Source organism: Mirounga angustirostris, unplaced genomic scaffold, assembly GCF_029215605.1.
Source record: "Mirounga angustirostris isolate CCGP_5_RB_7025 unplaced genomic scaffold, mMirAng1.0.hap1 SCAF_6, whole genome shotgun sequence".
NCBI classification, from domain to species: domain Eukaryota; kingdom Metazoa; phylum Chordata; class Mammalia; order Carnivora; family Phocidae; genus Mirounga; species Mirounga angustirostris.
The window spans coordinates 141,077,618-141,100,921 of NW_026991714.1; the positions used below are offsets into that span (position 1 = coordinate 141,077,618).

Here is a 23,304-nt window from a genome sequence, read left to right on the forward strand (position 1 = left end):
AACTCACCACCCCCGAGATCAAGGGTCACCTGCTCTTCTGACTGAGCCAGCCGGGCACCCCTGCAATCCCACTTCTAGATTCTATTACTGGAATCTCTAGTAATGTTCTACATACACATTCAGCATAAATCATGGTATATTCCTGTAACACGTTAGAGAACAGTGAATGAATGAACATAAGCTGTATGTGTCAACCTCTACCTCAAAAGCCATAATGGTGAATAAAAGGAGTTGGAGAATCCATGTTAATATATACCTTAAGCCAATAAAATCACTTTAGAGACTTAGACTATAAATGTATATTTCATGATACATACGGCATATATAGAAATATAAAAAGACAAAATAGAAGGATACATACAAAATTTATCACATTAGTTAGCTCTTAAAATACAGGGAAGGGGACCAGGGCTGGGTGTCACAGAGGATCTTCAATTATATCTGTAGCATTTTTTTAAGTTTAAAAAAAAAATAAAAGTTAATTCTTTTTTTTTAAGATTTTATTTATTTATTTGAGAAAGAGGGAGAGAGCGCACGAGAGTGGGGTGAGGGGGAGAGGGAGAAAGAATCTCAAGCAGACCCCCTGCTGAGCGCGGAGCCTGACGTGGGGCTCCATCTCAGGACCCTGAGATCATGACCTGAGCCGAAACCAAGACTCAGACGCTTAACTGACTGAGCCACCCAGCCACCCCAAAATAACAGTTAATTCTGTGGGTTACACATTTGTTGTTATTCTCTGCCCTTCTCTGTGCTTTAAAATATCTTTTTTAATTTAAAAAAATTAAGTCAACAGTCCGGTCTTCCCCTTTAATGTCTCAAGAACTGAAACCTGGAAAGTCTGTATCTTCATTCATTTGGGTAAATCCGTTCTGGCAAGAGTACACAAAACAAGTCCTAATTCTAAATTAGCAAGGCTGTTTACCAAACCCTGACTTAGGAGGGGTCAGGCTGGGCCATTTCCTTAAGGAGGATGCATATTCTTTCATTAAGGTTTTCTTGACGGATCTCTCCTCTGTAAAAAAAAGTAATGCTGTCTAATATAGTTTCTACTTCCAACTTAACAAATAAACTGCCTTTATTAATTTCTGGTGTTTAAAATTCTAAACACTAGAGTTCTGGATTCTCGAACAAGCTTTCTGAGATCCTTCCCCCACCAGACAGAGACTGCTGGCCGGCTGTTTCAGGAATGTTCTTCTTGTCTTCTAGAATGTGGCTTGTCTATGCGGTGCTTCCCCACCCCCTTGCCAGTCTGCACACCCACCTCCAACAATGCACAGTTTAGTCTAAAGCACAAAAGAAACAATTTCTGACTAGACTCACTCTCCTGAGTTATGATTGCCAAATCAAATCTGCTGTTTTACTTTTTTTTTTTAAAGATTTTTATTTATTTGTCAGAGAGAGCACAAGCAGGGAGAGCAGCAGAGGGAGAGGGAGAAGCAGGCTCCCCGCTGAGCAAGGAGTCCGATGTGGGACTCGATCCCAGGACCCTGGGATCATGACCTGAGCCAAAGGCAGACGCTTAATGACTGAGCCACCCAGGTGTCCCTCTGCTGTTTTACTTTCAAATTAACTTCATGTTTCTTCATCTGGCATTTCTGAAGGTGTAGGACGCCCTGTGAAAAACTGTCTTTACCTAAGATTTGGTGCTTGGGAGCGCTGCCCCTGACTTAATACCACTTGGATACTTCTATATACCTCTCAAAGCTCCACCTGAATTGTTACTTAAATCAAAAGTCAGAGTTTTCACTGACACTTTGCATGACAAGAGCATTAAACTGGATGGCACTCTACCTACTCAGATCTGAAAAAGCCCACCGACTGACATCACACAAGATCCTCCCATGCAGTTCCCGAGTACTGGTCATGAACAACACATGGCAATTTTACGGAGGCTTACACCAGCTTCCGAGAAGGAAAGTATTATGCCCCTGCTCTCTGCTCCTAAGGCCCAGGTGGACGGGCTTTCATTAATAACAGGTCTCAACAACACGGTCCTATTCCATCATGCCAGTAGCCAGTTTCCATCATCCAGCCGTATGTTTTTACAGGAACCCTACAGACATCACCAGAGAATTCAGAGGCTGTCACCCAACCCCAGCTGTACTCTATCAGGGGTCTTCATTTTGCTTTGCTTTCTATTTTCTGCAACCACATTATGATAAAACTGGCAGCCACAGAATTTACCATCTGCTACGGATACTGAAAGGGGTGTGCGTTGGGGGGAGGGGGGACGTACACGTACGGCAAATGCAGCTGACTTATCCCCACACCAAAGCTGAACAAAATATGAAGGATGCACCCGTTTACTAAGCAGAAATCCAGGCATCCGCTTATTTCATCATTTTAGGTGAACCCAGCAAAAGAGCTCGCAACCTTTCTCTCCTTCTACCAACAGGGAAGTCAGCAAGGATTCTGGGCCTCTACGGGAGACGGTTACGTCTCTGTGTCCTGCAAAAGCCCCTCACCCATCCTGCCCCTTCTTCTACCCTGCCCAGGCAGCTGCAGCATTTGTAGAAACGGCCTCTTTTTGTGTGAGAATTGCTCATGAAGACTTTGCAATAGCAACAGATGTGAGGGCCCACATCACTGAATTAGGATGCCCAGCGACCCTCTGGAGAGCTTGTGGCCGGGGCAGAACCCGGCAGCTTGAGCGTGGCTACTTTCCACAAGCCGGATAACATGAGGTCTCTTCTAGAGTCGAGGGTGGCTCATTATGAAGTGGTGCACTGACCAGCGGCTGGCCTTGCCGGTTTCGAATAGGAGAGACCCTGGTCTCAAAATGAGAAGCCCTGGCCATGTTCCATATCTGTTCTGTGAGCCTCATCCAGGCAGATACCTGGCTTCCAAGACTCAGCCGGCATTTCAAAGCACTGACAGAATGACTGGCAGAGGTAAGTGCCTCCAGTGGGAACTGGCAGCATTGAACTTCCCCCCCTCCCCGAAATGGGCAGCTCCCTTCCTTCTCCCCCACACATCAACTACCGTTTAGACCAAAGTGTCTGCCTCACAGGCTCAGCAGAGAGCCAGAGAAGTTGTAGATACTAAGACGTCTTTATATGCTGCCGTGCGTATAGTTAATGCAAGGAAAACCCCAATATTCTGAATCGTGTCTAGCCTCCACTAACATAAACATTCACTTTGATCTCCAAGGTGCACGAATGCGGCGGAGGGCTGCCAACCTACAGAAAGGCCTGTTTGGGGCCCAAGAAGGGCGCGCGCGCACACACACACACACACACACACACACACACCCCACCGACAAAGTAGACAATGTACACAAGGCAAGGGCCTTCGTTGAGGGAATCTACCATAATCCCTGAATGCCTCGATCTCCTTCCTCCGAGCCCTGAACAACCTATTGACACAGAACCCACATAGACCAGGCGCTGTGTTAAGCGCTGGTGTGGGGGGAGGCCAGGGGGAACCTAACATCGTGCTCTCACAACGCCTATGATCTACCAAAAAGGATCAACACTGAAGCAAGCGATTTATAAGAACACTTGCTCTAAGGGGGGGAAACGCTGCGCTACAGGGACACGGTGCAGAGGCTCTAACACTGGATCCGGAAAGGTCTCAGCGCGCCACCGTTTCTACTGCTTTTTCTGGAAGTTCACTCCCTTTGTGTCCAGTTACAAGATTTAAAAACGTAAACATGCACAGCATCGGATTTGCACATAGTTACCTATTTTAGGTTCTTTGGTGATGCATGTAGAGGACCATCAAAATCATTTTTAATAATACTGCACAATCCTATTGTTCCACCTATGGAAGTTTGGCTAGAACTCAACTGTGCTTGTCCTTAAAGAACACAATAAAAGAAATCATTCCCACTTAGATGGAATTCCTTTCACTCTCTTTCTCTTTTGGTGGCGTTCTTTCTTCCAATTCAAAGTTCTTTCCCTCCAATTTTCAGTAGCTGCCCCCTGAAGCTGTCTTACAGCATTCTCCAAATTCTAGGTATTGTGTGTTAGATGGAAACACATGTCATCAGAACAGAGATCCTTGCTCTTTGTTTCTGGATAGATTGCTGTTAATAAGAGACTCATTTTCACTTTCAAACTGCTAAGTAATTACTTTTTCTCTGGCACAACCACTTGCCACTCTGTTCTAAAGAAACTGCATGTATGTGGATGTATTATGCATGAACAGTTAGCATAATGGATGCATATCTTGCTCTTTAAAGTGGCTTCTTTGCTGATTTTTTTTTAAATAAAATACTTTGGGACCTTCACCTCTGAAATTGACACAAGAGAAAGAAATCCTAACAATAGACAATGCAGCCAAGATGCAAACAGTATCATATATCTTGCTTCTTGAAACATAAGTCTTGGAAAGTGTCTGCCTCATTCCCTTTCATTCATTGTTCCTGGCAAGCTGACAGATCCGCCTGATGCACTGTTACAGTAGCTCATCCAAACGACTTATAATCAGCCACTTAAACATGTATTCATTTCAAAACTCAATCTCAAGACATAATATTAAATATAAATACTTACTGTTTAAAGGCAGATATTCTTCTATTATACACATTCCCTTCTTTTTACACACACTCCACACACATCCCAGCCACCCTGAGAAATGTGAAAGCTATTCCAAAAGCTCAGTGAGGCTTTGCCCCCCCATACAGGAAAAAGCCCCAAACAATTATGACAAAGATCCTGAATGAGTCATAAGGGGAATGCCCTTCAATTGTAGGAGCATGACTAACGTATGAATATGGGGACTGCTTCACGAGCAAACAATCACATTTTATTTGGTTGATTCCAAAATATATAGTCTTCTATTTTTCCATACCTCAAAAAACAGATTTGAAAGTCTTGTTGACTTTCATGTGATAGGCTTTCTTACTTTTTAACATACTGCTGATAATGTCACTTAGGAACTAGGCAAAAAATAATAAAAAGTAGCACCCTTTCCATAATCTCCACTTACCCTGACATTAAAAAAAAACTGAACGTTTTACATTATAATCCAACCCCATACAACTTACTCGTACCCTATATAATATTTTGATAATTTTGGTTGATAAAAGGTGATAAGTAAATAAGAAATACAGAGATGTTTTATGACAAAGAAGTAAACAATTCTGCTTGAGAAAAAGTTGGAGAAGACTTTAAAAAAAAAAAAAAAGGGACATTTAAGCCAAGCATTAACAGCTAATAAGAGTTTGTCACATGGTCTAGGATCATTATCTTTTTGTCCCTTTCCCATCCCACCCCCAAACCCCAGACATTCACTTACAACAGTATAATTTATCATTTGTCCATGTGCCCATGTCCCTCATTAGAGTGGTTTTACTCAAGAGCGGGACCTTCGTATGTTTTTCTTTGTACTCCAGTACTCAGAAGGCATTCAACAGTCTTGCCTTAAAAAAGCTTTCCTTATAAATTCAAACAGACTTTGATTCCATCCTCAAAGACAATGAGAAAAACCAGAAAATGATCAACATTACATTTTTCTTAAATAGGGATAACTGCAAAGGAAAAGATCATTGACACATTGGCCCACCCTTCCAAGTCTACTCTTCCCCTTGGCACACCTATATCAGAATCTGCATGCACACACACTCACACACCTGATGTTTCTGACGTCAGACTGATGTGATATTTAACTTTCGGTTTTTAAGTTCAAACCTACAGATGGTCGGGTGCCTGGGTGGCTCAGTTGGTTAAGCGACTGCCTTCGGCTCAGGTCATGATCCCCGGAGTCCCGGGATCGAGTCCCACGTCGGGCTCCCTGATTGGCGGGGAGTCTGCTTCTCCCTCTATCCCTACCCCCTCTTGCGCTCTCTCTCTCACTCTCTCTCTCTCTCTCAAATAAATAAATAAATAAATAAATAAATAAATAAATAAAAATCTTAAAAAAAAAAAAAACCTACAGATGGTCAAGACAAGTCCTGAGTCTGATAATCTGCTATGGAAAATTCATGAGCTAACAACAAAGAACGAAGAATAATACGAAGACCTTGGTGGAAAAAGTCAATCAGCTCCCATGAGTTTACCCGCTTCAAAAGGAACATTTGCGGCCAGAAGACCCGTGTATGAATCTCGACTCTGTGAAGCCCCGAGGTTCTGTTCTCTGTGCACTAGAGCCGACACAGGGCTGTCTGGAGCATCAGAAGAGGAACGTAAGTGAGTGTGTGTGACCCATGGCAGCTTCTTAATAATAAACACAGCCCCTTAAGCATAAACTCATGTCCTACCACTGGTCCCAACAGAGGAGATTCCAAAGAGAGCATCAAAAGCTCTTATCCAAAGAAATCAAACCCTTTGTCTCTTCTCATTGATAGGTTCATCATCTAGCAACAAAGACAGACTTAATGTGGACACGTAGAAGGGAGAGAGAACGTGCAGTGAATTTATTCTGGTCCCTTCCACTCGTGCAAAATTCCCCCAGATCAAATTAACTATGGCAAAAGGACTTCCACTTTAGATTCACTTTAGATCCTGACTAACTTTAAACTCTGGTTTGGGGCTACAAGGGAAGGATGGCCATGTATATTGCGGATATGGCCTGGACAAAGCTCACTCGGCCAGGCACAAGAAAGTGCTTTGCCAGAGGAAATAGTGTTCTCCATTTACTACCTCGAGAACTAAAGATGGATGCTTTTACTCATTCTATGCTGTATAAAAGGCTTTTATTATATACTTCCATCCTTTGTAATATAGCCCCCATCCCCATTTTTGGGAAAAAATCTGCAATAGTAAGCCTGTTAGTCCTTTAACAGAAGATAAACAGAATGCAGTGAACTTAAAACCACTCTTTTTTGTTTTACCCAACCACAGCATTCCATACTGCATTCATTTCTTTTCTTCCCATTTCTGTTAAGTTATTTTTAAAGAATTAGCACAGAAAAAGGTCAGTAATGCATACAGATGTTACCGAAGTATTAGGTCATATTCCATATAGAGAAACATGCAAATAGTTAATGTGCAAAACTAATTTATAGTCCTCCTTTTACCAAATGCATTTTACCTATAATTCCACCTGTGTAACAGATGGTTCACTTAAAAACCTCACTGCAGGGCGCCTGGGTGGCTCAGTTGGTTAAGCGACTGCCTTCGGCTCAGGTCATGATCCTGGAGTCCCGGGATCGAGTCCCACATCGGGCTCCCTGCTCAGCGAGGAGCCTGCTTCTCCCTCTCCTGCTCCCCCCTCTTGTGCTCTTTCTCTCTCTCACTCTCTCTCTCAAATAAATAAATAAAATCTTTAAAAAAAAAAACTCACTGCAGAAAGTGGCTCTCAGTTAAATAATCATCAACACCACCAGCAACGGATGTTTATAGAACAAACATGACTCTGTGAAGCCCCGAGGTTCTGTTCTCTGTGCACTATTTTTAGGGCAATGTGAGATCTATATGTAAGGAAGGATTAGAGGAGGAGAAGAAAGAAAAAAATTTTACTCTTCTGCCTCTCATGTTTCTCATTTTCTTCTATATCCTTCCTTCTCCATCACATGAAGACACTTGTTTGCTTTCTCCACTTGTCTTCTGGGTTAAGTCAAAGAGTTCTCCTGAATTAACCCTTCCAACTTGTCTTGCTCTTTCCTCCTAAGCCAGGACACCTACAGAAAAGACTCAACTGGTAACTTCTTGGCTCTCTTTCCTAGAGCTGGAAGATGGTTGTGCATCTGGGCAAAGAGGCTCAAGCTACCTGGTCTGATCATCCCCCACTGGGTCCACTCTTGAGATTATGGGGCATCAGGGAACCAGGATCTAAGCACAAACTCCCCGCCTGTTGGCATCCTCAGGACATCTATGATTTGGGGTCATTACTATGTTAGAATTAGGAATCTTGTCAAACTATCTTTCTGGGACTTTCTTACCACATTAGAGATGCATGCACCAACCACTTTCTATCACAGAGATCTTCATCACCCTCACCTACCTACCATTCCCTAAATCACCTGATGGAAAGAAGAGAAGAAACGATTTCACAGAACATCAAAGATTTATTTGCAGATGAGCAAAGGAGCCTTAAAACTGGGTGAAAAATAATGGTCTCAAAATCCATTTTTATATGAACTAGAGTTCATACCATTAATATCACCAACCACGTTACAGCTAATATAGGCAGCCAATTAATATGAGTGAAAAACTTAAATATGATGTTTAAGAACCCAATAAATGGTCTCAAATATGCCAACGGTTTTACAAATATTCGGCCCACTGCCCACTTTCATTACAGATCTTACTCTCAAATTTTAAACACAAGGTCTCATAATTTATAGCCATGATGACCATCTGCTTCAATAACTACGAAGGACATATTTTATTAATTTTCGGCCAAGGACATTAAGTTTTGAAATATTTAGTCTATCAAGGTAATTTCTAAACACAAATTTTGTTTCTATCTAAAAGCAATAATGGACAGCTCTGCTCTCTCTCTCTCTCTGTCTCCTACTTCTCAGTTCAATTGAGCACTCTCTTCTTTTTTTAACTTAGACCCCCCTTCTGCCCCTCCCTGAATTTGCAGGTGCGGGGAATAAAGATACATAAACAAATATTCACAAATCTTGGATGGACATGTGCAGAGACAAAAAGGTAAGTAGTTTAAAAAGGTAAGTAGAATTCAATGATTTCAGTCTAAAAATAAAACTGCCAGGGCCCCCGAAAACATGCACCAGGCGTTACCATCTTCGTAGTGGGTGATTTTCAACCTCCAGTATATTATTCATATACTTAAGAGGACGTGAGCATAAAAAAGGTTTATGAAAGAAGATGGGCTAAACACCAATGACTAATGCCAAAGAGTTCTCTCCAGAATCTACTCTGTCTTAAGCCCCAAAGATAAGTGTCTTCCCTTCAATTCCATCACTAGAGTCCCAAATCTGGTTGTCAGGGGAAAAGTACAATTCTTGGGGGCTTGAGTTGCTTGGCCTGGTGCCTTGCTGCACATTTAGCTGAGTAGTTAATCTCCCAGAGCAGCGCCACTGTGGCATGCCTGCTATTCTTTACCATCTGGAGCCTGGAGTTGATATTAGCTTGAACCACACATGCAGGAGAAAAGAAAAAAGAAAAAAACTCTCATTCGCATTTAACTGAAATTGGTGGCAGAACAATGCACCATGCCGTCCAGGCTTTCACACATCTAAGAAAGGAAAGAAAGGGTAAAGTACAAACCTTCTCCTTTGTTTTCTGGTTCTCTGCTCTGAGGTCTTCATATTCGCCTATGGCTAAAAGAAAAAAAAAAAGGAAAGCAACGTTATAATACCATCAAAAGTTTACTGTAGGAAAACCCGGGATCCAACTCATCTCTATTGTCTCTTTAGTATGTTGGTGATGGGGGAGAGAAAAGACCACAGAAGAAGGGCTTCTGCTTTTAAGAGTAAGAAAGAAAAAGAGACCACAGCCGGTGTGAGCCCACCAAGCTAAATTTCTAATTCTCCCAAGGTCACAGAAAGACCTCGGAGCCATAAGTGACCTATGACAAATCACTTCTCTTTGGTGCTCAGCACTTGGGTCCCGTGAAAGGAGACAGGCGGATGCTCCCTGAAGTTCCTTCTAGCACCATTAAGTCTGTGGTGCTATAATCAGAGGTTTATTTTTAAAATCAGCCTCCAGAAAACAATGCCAGCTTACACATTCGGTTCGGTGTCACACATCTGCTTTATCCACAGAGCAAAAGGTTTACACTGTGAGCATTCAGCTAAGAACAACTATTTTCAGGCATTGCAAGATCATCTACCACCAAGCCATGACCAGATACCAGCCAGATTCATTTCACTTAGTTGGAAAAATACGTGAACCGTCTGGAAATATTTCCAACTATGTGAAAAAAACAGCAACTTATTATTTAAAACCCTCTATCGCCAGACAAATAAAGTAGCCTGAACACCCATATCCGTCTCTTAGCCAAAGCACCACGATAGCCTCACGGTTCAGAATACGATGTTTCCAGCATGTGATGGGAAGACAGAGCATGATCCAGCATTAAGGACAGAGCAGAATGCGTAAGGTGGGCCTACTCCCGGACCAGCACCTTGACTGGCACCACCGAGCCAGGCCGTTATCAGACTGGGTTTTTATACTTGTACCTATGAAAAAAATGTAATTGGGATTTATCTACAAAAAGCTCAGTTTTTTCCTTAAAAAAAGAAAAGACAAGTAGAGTTTCCTATTTCCATCAATAAGCAGGTGATAGAAAAGAAGAAACTAAAACCAGTGACTTCAAGAACATCCCAGATCATCTGGTTATTAATTCTAGAAGTGGGGGATTCTAACCACTGGAACAGAGAAAAACCCAAAAACAAACGATGCACATGGTGAAGTACATCGTTTATGTCCTCCAACAGTGATCCAAAGGCTTTAGAATAGCTATGGTGATTGTAGAACCACACCTTTTTTTTTTTTTTAAGATTTTATTTATTTATTTGAGAGAGAGAATGAGAGACAGAGCGCACGAGAGGGAAGAGGGTCAGACGGAGAAGCAGACCCCAAGCTGAGCAGGGAGCCCGATGCGGGACTCGATCCCGGGACTCCAGGATCATGACCTGAGCCGGAGGCAGTCGCTTAACCGACTGAGCCACCCAGGCGCCCCTAACCACAACTTTTAAATCCAACCAAATGAACAAGCATTTATGGGATTACACCACCAATGCCCATAGGTTTTACTGGCACTCTCTGACCATCTACGTAAGAGTTAATGGACAATTTTGTTGAAGGCACACCCAAAAAGAATTCCTGAAAATGCGACAGCCAATAAAACAGCTGAATGTATATAGGTAAAGATAGAGCCTTTTTAAAAATAATTACATTTTCAACAGAAAACATTTGAGTGACCACAGGATGAAGTCTTATACACACCAGCTCCTCATCAGCCACCACCACACAAAGCCCAACGAATGGGTATAAAGCAAATTGTCCTTGGTTATGAAAAATCAATAAAATGACCCCCTTTTTTAACAGAAAGAAATAAAACTAAGAGATTCTAAAAATATACACTTACGCACTGGGTAGTCTACGGTCATGGTCCTAAGTCTTATCACTATATCTAATATTCTTTCAAAATATAAATATATATTTTACTGAGAGACTTTAGTTTACTTGACATTTGAAAGTATCTGTAGATGAAGTTGAAAAATCAAGATTGATTTACCACTCTATTCTTGATGACCTACTTTACAGATGAACAAACAAACAATAAAGGCTTATAAAACCATGATCTCATAATGACATTAAGAAAATGTTTTTCTATTTAAAACATTAGATAACACCTTTGAAGCTTTTTAAAAATACCGATACTATTCTTCCATTATGTTGCCAATAGAATCCAGATGAAACATTGCAGACTCTCAACTATAGGGTCTTCATGAAAAGCATTAATTAAGAACCCTTCACCTATCGTGCCTTAATGGAAACCACAGACAATGTGCTTTCTTGTGACTCTGTGCAACTTAAAAAAATAAAGCCAGGTAAAGGGAATGGAGAGGAAAAGTATGGGAAAAGTATGGGCAGAATTCCCAGTGGGAAGGGAGCACCTGGGGAACAGGGCATAAATGGAAAGAAAAACATGTATTTATATTTTTTTCATTGAAATTAGAAAACCAAACTCGCTGTCCTAAACAAGATTTACACACACATACACACACACACACCCCATAGTGAATACACATGTAACCCCATCCTCAGCAAAACTGGCAAAAACTGAAGTAACCTATAGTATTCAGCTACTTCTTTTTTGGCAATGCTAAAGGGTCACAGAGAAAGCCTTCTTTTTGTTTCAGAACTGGCTCAGAGTTTGGAAATTTTTTAAGTGAGTCACACAACTCAAGTGATTGGATGATACAGATCCTCCAAACCTTGAAGTAACCAATGCAAAAGTAAAGATGAACTGGACGAACGCTCTGCCACATGAAAGATACCCAGGGCTTGGGAAGACTTCATCTCCTGGGTTTCAGGTACAGTGGATTTCAATATACGGTAAGGTCACATCGCACAGTAATTAAAAAGTGCAGCCAAGGGACTTTGGTCTAGTTGGTTAACCTCTCTAAATCGCAGATTCCTCCTCTGGAAAATAAGAATGAGAATTATACGTCTTTCACATGGTATGGTGATTAAGAGTAAGCTAACATGTAAGGTGTAAGAGTGCTTAGGTATGTTATATGTTCAGTGCATGTCAGCCATGCTTATTGTTACTGATACAGCAAAGTACATTAGATCTTGTGTGCATGGTAAGAGATCAGGCTGCTCCCTAATGCCCTCCGTACATGGCTTGAAAGCTGGCAGAGCAGAAAATCTCTGAAACCCGACTACTGCTACCCAAATAAAAGGAGAAAGGGGGCTAACAATCAGCTGTAGTGCGTTGTAGTTTAAAAAAAAAAAAAAAAAGGCAAAGAAGTGGAAGCATGTCTGGGAACTATACTTTTCAATCCTGGCTGCACATCGGAATCACCTGGGGAGCTTTTAAATCATACAGATGTCTAGCCCCCTCGCCACCCACCCCACCCCAAGTTTCTAATTTAACTAGTCTAGGGTGGACCTTGGGCACCATATTTGTTTGAGAAGTGAACACCCCAGGCGATTCTGATGTGCAGCCAGGGAGGGGAATCACTCTGTAAGAGTACAGAATGGAAGAAAAAGGGAGATGTGGAGAAAACAAGGAGAATATCAGGCAGAGCACGTGTTCCAAGAATCATGCTGGTTTTCCATTTTCCAACTCCCTAATGCCAAGAAAGGGAGCTTTCTTTCCAAGCTGCAAATCATGACATAGTCAGCCCAGAAATCAGATGAGTAGACTTGGTCGTTTCAGAAGCGTGACACTTAAAGTTCATAAACACAGGCAATAACACCTCTGGCTGGGGTGAGTCACCATCCCGGTTTGCCCGGGACTTTCCCAGTTACAGACTAGAGAAGAAGAGAGCCCAGTGTCCCTGGACACCTCCCAGTCCTGGGCAGGTTAATCACCCTATCCCAAGGGTAAGTGCCCGATCAGTACTTCCTGACCAATACCTTCTAGACCTGCACTGTCGAATACGGAGCCGCTAGCTACATGTGGCTAACCCACGTGTAAATTCATTAAAATTGAAGAAAACTTAAAATCCCGTTCCTCAGCTGCACCAGCCGTACTTCCAGGGCTCCACAGCTACGTGTGGCTAGGGGCTTCCGGAGCCCACAGCGGACAAAGAACATTTCCATCGCAGCAGGAAGTTCTGCTAGGCAGGACTATCCTGCACATCTCTATCCAGACAGCCTACAAGCACCGCAAACTCAACATGTTAGAAAGTGAATTCATCAAACTCCATTTCACCCAAACCTCCTCCTTCCCGTATGCATGATGTCCTTCTGGGGTCATCACCGACCTGGTCCTCAAGCTAGTACCTCAGGATCAGCCTTGATTCCTCTCTTTCTCCCACCTTCCAACGAATTATGAAATTGCTCCCATCTCTTAAAATGTCTCCCCAGTCTGCCCTTCCTCTATAGTATGTCTGCCCTGATTCTAATCTTCAATAATGGTAAAGTCCTCTCATGTAGCCTCTAGCCTCCCTCTATCCCAAGTTCATTCTTCACAAAAGAGATGGTGAGCATAGTAATAAGGCAACCTGGTTACATCATTCTTGTAGTCCACCAAGATGTTACTTCACAACCTGGGACACCCATCCCCACTCCTGCCATTCAGCCTTAGAGACCATCACTCAGTCCCTCATACCTCTAAGACCTTTCACACCCAGGTGCCTTTTTAAACATTTTTCCCTTCACCTCCCCATCTTCCCTACCTCCTCCTTGACAATGCAATTCAATTGTCATTTCCTGGAAGAAACCTTCCCCACATACCTAAGGCAAAAATCAACATTTATATTTCTAATATACTACCAGAGTACCCTGTTCGTCTATCTCTACTAGAGCATCAACGTGTAACATTATAAACTACCTGAGCACAAGTCTGTCTTCTTGTCTTCTCTCCCATCTGATTCATTGCTATAGATCTTATACGCAGCAGAATACGAAGCAGAGTTGGTACCTATGTTGACTGAACGGCTGGTTCATATAAATGTGTGATGTGGAGCAATTAAGCCAAATATGAACATCCCCATTTTAAAAATGAAGATACAAATACACAGAGAAGTCAAATTCCACAGTAAGAAACATTGGAGGCAGGACCAGTCTACCGATTTCCAAAGTCATTCGTGTAAAAAACATTACTGGGCATTACTATGTGCAGTGTGCTAAAACGCTGGACCAGAAACAATCCTCTGGGGTGAGGACTATGTCTTTATGCATACAGCCACCAACATCTAGCACAATGCCTGACGTAGAGCAGGCACTGGATAAATGTGTGTTAAATTAAGGAAGAAGGAAGAATGGATCTAGGTCTTCACACGAACAAATCATGAAAGAGCACGTACTCTCCTTCCCACATTAAAAGGGTCTCTTACATCACGTGTTACAACAAGATACTTAATAGAAGTGAAGCTTTAAATAGCCATCAAATATAACCAGGAAAACACTGTCTCATAAGATCTTCTAATGTAGATTCTCATCCATTAAGTCTGCATCTTTGAGACTCATGTAGCCATGAAACACCTCTTACTAATGGGGAACGAGGACATGAGTCATAAGAGATAATGTTCAATTAGGACATTATTCCCTTCTGCACATATGCCAATGGGTCCTCTTTTAGAGCCAGAGCAGAAAGAGAAGTCATTTATACCTCCCTTGTTAATTAAAGCATTAGAAAAGCCAGAAAAAAAACACTACTGGAAAACCTGATCAAAAAACAAAGATGACAGATTTCACATCTGAAAAGAAATGATGGCAAACCTGAAATTTATGCATTACTTGGTAGAACACACAGTTCGGTGCTAATGAATTAATGATGCTTAAGAAGTACTCCCAACGAACTATAGGAATGACTTCAAATTAACCCACAGAAAAGGAGGAAACGGAGTACGTTTATAAAATGCATGTATAAGTCTGGTTTCCAGTCCGACATGGAGCTTTTCTGTCACCACTCCTGTCCTCACAACAACAGAGAAGTGGAACAAACTGAATATCAACGATTCTTCTTAGATCCACCAGAGAACTGAGGTCACAGGGCAAACTGCTATTCCAAAATTGGAGAGACAAGCAAGATACAATCATGACTTCCTGAAGCAGAAGGCAAGGTGTGGAATCCAGTTGGCAACCAGCACCAAGAGAGGGAAACCTAAACTGTCAATGGCGAATTGCTAAAAGCTCAGTTCTAACAAGTTTGAGAGTTAAAAACTCCAGTGGGTGGGCCAGTCTTAGGAGGGTCCCAAACTTTAGGGAGTTTTACCTCCAGGAGTGCTACCACAGCCTCAGAGGAAGTATCAGAGGAAATTTCCCTGCTGCTTCAGGCAGGGCAAGGGGGAGAGGAGCCATGCTGAAATATGCCCAGAGCCTCTGTTCTTCGTAGCAAGGCCTGCCCTTGGGAGAAATTATTTCCCTAGAGCCAACTCCAGGCCCCTCTAGCCTTCCTGTCTCACCTAAGCAGGAAACACCAAAACTGAGAAGCACAGATGAAAGTCACAGCCCAGGGGCACAGGCTCACCAAGAGACAGAGACCACATCACAGGACCATCGGAGGCTTCCTCCCCCCCATACCTTACCCCCTATGGATGTTCATAGCAGCGTTATTCACAATTGCCAAAACTTGGAAGCAACCATCATGTTCATCAACAGATGAATGGATAAACAAAATGTGGTACATCCATGCAATTGAGTATTCTTCAGTGATACAAAGAAATAAATGCACTATCAAGCCACAAAAAGACATGGGGGACCCATACGTGCATATTGCTAAGTGAAAGAAGTCAATATAAAAATGCTACATACCGAGTAATTCCAACTCTATAACACTGTGAAAAAAGCAAAACTACAGAGCCAGTAAAAAGATGAGTGACGCTGCCAGTAGTTCAGAGGTAAGGAGGGAGTGATGAACAAGTAGAGCAGAGGGAATTTTGGGAGCAGTGAAATTATTCTGTATGGTAATGTAATGGTGGGTATGAGTCATACATCTGTCAAAACCCATAGGATGTATATAACACAAAGAATGAACCCCAATGTAAACTATGGACTTAATTACTAATAATGTATCAGTATGGCTCATCAATTCTAAGGAATGCACCACACTAACTCAAAATGATAATAATAGAGAAAACAGGGAGTGGGGGAAGATGAAGGGCTATGTGGAAATTCTCTGTACTTTCTGCTCAGTTTTTCTGTAAAGCTAAAACTGTGTCCCCCAAAAGTCTTATTTAAAACAAACGTATACACATACACACACACACACATATGTAACAGAATCATAATCTGATTTGTGCCACAGAGGATTTGAGATAGAATCAAGTAACTAAAAGGATACTAATATATTACTGTTCTGTGGACATACAAAAAATTTCAAAACTCATGTTTTAATATTTAATTTTTACCAGCATGGTAGACAGACAACAACAAAAGCCATGTTCCTTCTACGTTTTAAAGCAAAGCCTGGCTGTCTAAGAGAATAAAATCTACAGCACTACCAAGTTTAGAGTATTCCCGCTCTCCGGATCCACTTTTGAGAATTATTCCCACAGCGGCACTTTCAGATAAATGTGTACAAGGATGTAAGCAAGATTTTTATTTTAATACACTTGAATTTTACAAACTTTAAATTTACAGCAAAATTGCAAGGATAATACAGACAGTTCCCATAAGCCCTGCACCCAGTTTCTTCTATTATTAACATCTTATATTAGTATGGTACGTTTATTACAATCAGTGGACCAATACTGACACATTATTATGAACTAAGGTCCACACTTTATTCATATCTCCTTAGTTTTTCCCTAATGTTCCGTTTTCCTTCCAGGATTCCACTGAGATACCATGCTACATGTAGTTGTCAGGTCTCCTTAGACACTTCCCGGCTGTGACAGTTTCTCACTACATAGACATACACGTATCTATAAGTATTTCTGTATGTAATCAGCTGTATCTAGATTAAGCAAAACATGAATTCATACTGATGTCTCCAACTGTTATCTATTGCCCAAAGCATTATTTTTAATAGCAAAGACAGAGAAACACAGAGGTGTCCATCCAGAGGACATTAACTACATTGTGGGGAAACTGTAGGGTAGAACACTATCCAATCAATTTTTTTAAAGATTTTATTTATTTATTTGAGAGAGTGTGTGAGCATGAGCAGTGGGGAGAGGCAGAGGGACAAGCAGACTCCCCGCTAAGTGGGAAGCATGATGCAGGGCTTGATCCCAGGACCTGAGATCATGACCTGAGCCAAAGGCAGACGCTTAACTGACTGAGCCACCCAAGTGCCCCTAACCAATCAATTTTTAAAGATTTAACTCTATATGTACTGATATGAATTCTGTAATATATATTCAGTGATAACTACGTATGTACATACAAGTGCACAATTTTCTAAAGGAAACACAACAACAAGTCAACAAAAAGTGTAACTCTGAGTAATGGAAAGGGGGTTAGAGCATGCATTATCAGTGGGTGACAATGCCTCAAAGAGGAATACAATCTCAGGTATTACAATGGTTTGCAACCTCCAAAGGATCACAGTATATAAAGGGATATACAGTATATCCGTAATATTAAAATTTCATGGGGAAGCCTGCATCTCCCTCTCCCTCTGCCACTCCCCCTGCTTGTGCTTGCTCTCTCTCTGTCAAATAAATAAACAAAATCTTTAAAAAAAAATTTCATGGGGAGTAGGAACAATTAGGGGAAAAAATGTCTAAAAAGACTCCCTAAGAGAGTATAATGAAATAAAGATTAAGAAATGAGGGAACAGTTCACTGTACTTTTCACTTCCTATGCTTGTTTTCCTATGAGCATACGTTTATTTTTAAATTTAATTTAAAAAAAAAAAGTCAGATTTATCTAGCCAATGGAAGTGTTAGATGAATCGGAAAATTCTGACTATAAGATGTAGTTCGTCAGCCCATGCTGAGGGTCCATCTCATGGAGCGTTGCCCAGTTGGTGTCTCTTGGGCAGGAGCTCACAAACTTTAGGAGGAAGTTGCATTTTTAATCAGTATGTTGGTTTGCAACAAACACCAAGTGTCCCACAAAGCCCAAAATACTTACTATCTGGCCATTTACAGGGTAAGCCTGCTGACTTCTAGTCTACAGTATATTCGCTTAAAAACTTTCTTTGGCGGGGTGCCTGGGTGGCTCAGTCGTTGGGTGTCTGCCTTCGGCTTGGGTCATGATCCCGGGGTCCTGGGATGGAGCCTCACATCAGGCTCCCTGCTCAGCGGGGAGCCTGCTTCTCCTTCTCCCACTCCCCCTGCTTGTGTTCCCTCTCTCGCTGTGTCTCTCTCTGTCAAATAAATAAAATCTTTAAAAAAAAAACTTTCTTTGGCGTATTCATACAGTGGAATACTCTTCAGCAATGCAAATAAATCAACTACAACTACACACAACACTGCTGATAAATCTCACACAACATGAGTGAAAGAAGACAGAAACAAATACTGCATCCCGCACGATTCTATTTACTTATCTTCCAGAAACTGGCAAAACCTTGGTGACACAGATATTGGGGAAAGGCAGGCGATCACGATTACAGGGGTTATGAAGGGGTTTCTGGAGATGTTCTGATTCAAGTGTTGTTAGAAACATTTTTTTCAATAATTCCTTGAGATGTTCATTCATAGTTCGTGCACTTTTCTCAACCTACAGTATACTTTGTTGTAAAAGCAAAACGTTGCAAATGTCGATTTTACAAAAATATACCCAGATGAAGAAAGATTTACTTACCAGGCTTCTTTTTATAAATAATAGGTAAGAAAGTGCGTATGTACCCCGGTTTTTCAGAGACCGGTGGCCCCCAAACCACACTTGGAAAAATAACGATGCAAAGCCAAGTTTGCACTTGACAACATGGCAACCATTTAATCCCAAACTGCTTTCTACTGACTGACTTTGTATGTATCCAAGACTGACAATGCTTCAGCTTTTCCAGACTGCTAAGGTCACCGTGGTAGGCAGTCGTTTGGCCCCCTTTGTCAAAATAATGCTCTAGCTACTTTCTGGCCTAGCCGTCAAGGGAACACTGGGAGCCTCTTTAATTACTAACTCCGCTCTAAGAACAAGCCTGGCTAAACTTGCAAATGAACCTCAAGCACTATCTCTATAGTCTTGGGGAAAATGATAACTAACTCTGAAGATAAAAGGAGGTTACCTTGCTTCAAAACCCATCATCTTACCGTAGGATAGTGTTTTCAGTGTGGCGGTTGTAGCTTTGGTCTTACATGATAGCATCCTCACTGCTGGGTGGCAATCACTGCCTTCAAAACTTCCTCATCAAGTTCCAAATGACAGGGCATTACTACGCTGACCAGTTCAGTGGACAGCTGTTGTCTCTGTCTGCCCAGCCTGCATCCCCTCTTCTGGTAGTGGCGCGCCATGCTTTTTTGGACAACTGCTCCAATCCATTGGTCTTTGTGGGAGCTGCCAATCAAGGTGCCCTGCCCTTCCCGGCCCAAAGGACTTAAACCCATGACCCAAACTAGGCCTCCTAGACGCTCTTCCTGGAATTTACATGCCTACCACCATCTCTAGACTAGGAACCCCCCACCAGCAGGGACAAGGTTTTATTCATCACTCTATCTCTGATGCCTAGCACAGTGCCTGGCTATGAATATTCAGTGCATGTGCAATGAATACATTACAAAGAAAATCATGTACCTTAAACAAATGCTGAGCTAAGTCAGTCATTTCCCAGCAGCATTCTGGAGGGGGAGCAAATTGTATGATGTTTTGTAAGGGAAATGTCCACTTTAGTAGCTAGGAAATATGCATCGGAAATAGTACCCCAAGTTGCCATTTGTCAGTGCATTAAAGACATCAATCAGTCCACTAAAATAAAGCTCCAAAAAGGACAAAAAGAGAATTACCTCATTACCTCAACATCTGCTTGAACATAAGCAATCACACGCTGGCTAATTTTTTTAAAGGGACATAATATAACTTTCTAGAAAGACATAATATAGCTAATTATACCATTCACGAGAAGGGAACATACAATGTTTTGAAGTAATTCAGAAGTGGGTGTGATTTATAAGACATAGAGCTTAGGGAATGGTAAGTATAAATTAGAGATTGTTCATATTATGACAGACTCCGTCATTACATTTCACAACTTTTGTCAAAAGCAACCTTATTCACCACACCACTGAAGGCTTCACATTAGGGAAGGCTGCCGTCAGCTCTGCCATTCAGAGTAGATAGGAATCTTCTTTCTGAACACCCTCCTGGGGATTGGGTTCCAAGTTTTGACTGAAAATTCACTAAGGAAGAAATGAGATGAGGAAACCTACATGGTCAATAAACACGTAGAAAGATTTCAAACCTCACTGAGAACCAGGTAATACCATTTTTCTAAAGGTACTTTTGTTCATCGGATTGGCAAAAATTAAGAAACTTGTCAGACTGCCAAAATTAGTAAAGACTGCTGTTGGTCAACATTGACAAGTGTGGGGGAAAATGGGCCCTGCTGGGGGGAATGTGGACTGGTACAGCCATTTTGGGGGGCACTTTGGCAATGCCTGGCAAAACTTTATGTCTACTGGCCCTCTGATCCAACAATTCCCTTTCTAAGAATCTATCCTAAAAAAAAAAAAAAATTGGTAATTGTACACATCCGTGTGACTATTTGATTCATGACTGTCTACTAGGCAATAAACTTGGGGGGAGCAAAGACTGGTTCACTATCTCCACCCGAGTACCTACCACATGGGGTTCATATATGGTAGATATCTGGTTAAGTATTTGTTAAAGGAATAAATGAGTATGTTTTAGTCAGTGTTGAAAAAGGAAAAATAGAGTGTTCATCAATATTGGTTCTTCTTGTCCACATTTAACAGGAGTGGTGGAATTATTTTCAACGTTAACAGGTAGTATAAAAAATAAATCATATACACCATCAGCTTACAAAATTAATTATCATATTGGTAAGAGCCCAAACACCTAGTTGCCTGTCTTTCCACCTCAAATCCCTAGCTTCTGGGTTCCATGGGTCAAACAGCAATCAAATGCTCTTGAAATAAGTCAATTATTATCACAGTCTATGATCCAATGACAAATAAATGCCCTGGTTTTGAGATGGTCTGAAAAAAATCCCAACACTTGTGTAACCAGACTCAATACTTAAAAAAAGTGCACCTTTTAAGAAACACAAATTTCAAAGTCTGTTCTATTGCCTTTGATATACCCATAATCAAGGAAATACATCCGCTAAAATTCCAATGCCATGGCTAGTCTAGTCTAGGAAGGGAGTTGAAGGTACTGGGAAGGCAAAAGCCATTAACATTTATCCAACACTTTCTAAATGCTAGATACCACAAAGAAACCACAAAGAAATGTGCTCTGTCCATTTCAGTGAGGTAATAATTTCCCCAAGGTAACAGGATTGGTAAACGTGCTGAGATTTGTTTCCAGGAGTGTCAACTCCAGGGAAGTCCACACACCCCAGCAAATGCTATGTTTGTGTTTTCCAGGAGCAAAAGGTCATAGTACTGGACAGGACCTTATAAAATCATCTGGTTCAGCCCGTCTTTAGTCAGGTAAGGCATGATAACCACAAGACCCATGGAAGGGAAGAGATTCTTCCAAGTTCACAGAGTTGATAAGTTGAGAGCAAGAGAACAGCAGGATTAGCCACAGAGCAGGACCTCTTCCACTCTGTGGCCATGTCACCAAGTGATTCAGAAAAGCACATGTTCCTACACATTTTTATTTCCTAAATCTGTGCAGTTCCCCTCTCTCTTGACCCATATTCTCAGGCCACCCTTGGCCAGGGTGATAACAGTAATTTTAAATGGAAAGAGCGTCGAACTCACATTTGATCGCTAATTTGGCTTTGTTGAGAAGTGCAGTAAGAGATGAAAATCAATGATCAGAACAGTTCTTTAGGAGGAGATAATCTCCAGTTACCTGGCAGCGTGGAAATGCAAGGCCACGGCCTGGCAGTCCTGCAGGCCAGAGCCAAATCGGGTGTTGGCTCACTGACTAACAGACTGTTAAAAATGGTTAAGTGGTAAAACACATCATGGCCTGGAATCTGGCTGGGGAAGGAAAGAGGAACTAGACCGAAGCCGACTGAAAAGCAGGGAAGGCTGCGAAGCTGCGCGGCAGGCCTCCCAGCGCCACTGTGCAAGGGTGGGGCCGCGGCCGACGAGCAGGGCCGGCGGGGCTGCCCAAATCGCCTCCTCGCGAGACATCTGGCGCACCTGCTTCTCCCGCGTGTGAGGGGGTGCCCTGGGTCCTCGTCCGCCCCAAATCCCGGTCCCTTCCCCCTGCCCGCGATCGCCAGCTCAAGCAACCTGCGGGGTGCGCTTCCCGCACCGCCGGGCCCCACGCCCGCGGCACCCGCACTTTACCCGCGGCCCCTGGCTCTCCAAGGCGCGCGGGGCGCGGAGGACGCTCCCGCGCCGGGGACGAGACTCCGGGGTGAGCGCGGCGGCCGCGACATGCCCCCGCCCGCCGCAGCCCAAACCCAGCGCCGGGGAGTCGTCCCCGCCCACGGGCCGCGGCGGCCCGCACCTGGCGGCCGCGCGCCCGCCTACCTGGCTCCTTCAGACTGGTGATGAGCTGCAGCTGCTTCTCCTCGTCCGAGCTGTTCATTTTGGCAGGTGGGGCCGGGAATAAAGGAGAGGAGGGAGAGGCGAGGGGTGCAGCGGGGGGAGGGGAGGAAAAGCAAGATGCCGGCGGCGTGCGGCGGCACTACCCGGAAGTTGGGTCGGCTCCCGCTCCTCCTCCTCCTGGCGCCGAGCGCGCGAGTGAGATCATCCCCGCGCACCTACTCGGCGGCCGCCGCGGCTGCACCTGCGGGCGGCGCGGCGACCGGGGGCGGGCCGCGCGGGCAGCCTGGGGCAGGAGGTGGGGCGGCGGGAGGAGCCGCGGCGGCCGGGGGGGGGCCGCAGCCCGAGTCCCGCCTGCAGCGGCTGCCGCGCCTCGCCTTCGCCGCCCCCCCACCCGCGGAGGCGGCCCGGGGCGTGGGGCCCGCGGGTGTGCGCCCCGGCTCGCTCCTGCACCCCTCCTCCGCCCCACCCCCCAGGACACCTCCGCGCGCGATCCGGGGGTGGAAAGCCGGCCTTGGGACTGCGGGGTCCCTGGCGACCGCACTCGGAGCGCTGCCGCGGGCCGCCCTTCGCGAGCCACCAAGGGAGAGCGGGGCGTGGTGGGCAGTAAACACCGAGGCTTTAACGCAGTTCTCAGGTGCGCGCAGGGGCAAGCGCAGTGCACACGTTTTGCGCCCTGGAAAGCCGGCAGGGACTGAAACAGGCCGGCCGGGTAAGTTAAACGCCTCCAGAGCAGAGGAGGG

At 43.5% G+C, this 23,304-nt stretch overlaps 1 protein-coding gene across 5 annotated transcripts in view; it reads right to left on the bottom strand.

Annotated features, from left to right (window-relative positions):
• The window catches only part of SHTN1 (shootin 1), a 95,150-nt gene extending 72,303 nt beyond the window's left edge, over nt 1–22,847 (bottom strand). Inside the window, exons 1-2 of one of the 5 annotated variants that reach the window (XM_045878939.3) lie at nt 22,547–22,847; nt 9,123–9,175 (exon numbers count right to left, since the gene is read on the bottom strand). In XM_045878939.3, the coding sequence (XP_045734895.1) occupies nt 9,123–9,163 (41 nt within the window). In that variant the 5' untranslated portion in view covers nt 9,164–9,175; nt 22,547–22,847. Of the gene's footprint in view, nt 1–4,496; nt 4,624–9,122; nt 9,176–22,360; nt 22,377–22,546 lie in introns of those variants that run through there. The other 4 variants (XM_045878938.3, XM_064595315.1, XM_064595316.1 and 1 more) reach the window with 4 other exon arrangements.
• Between the last annotated feature and the right edge of the window lie 457 nt (nt 22,848–23,304).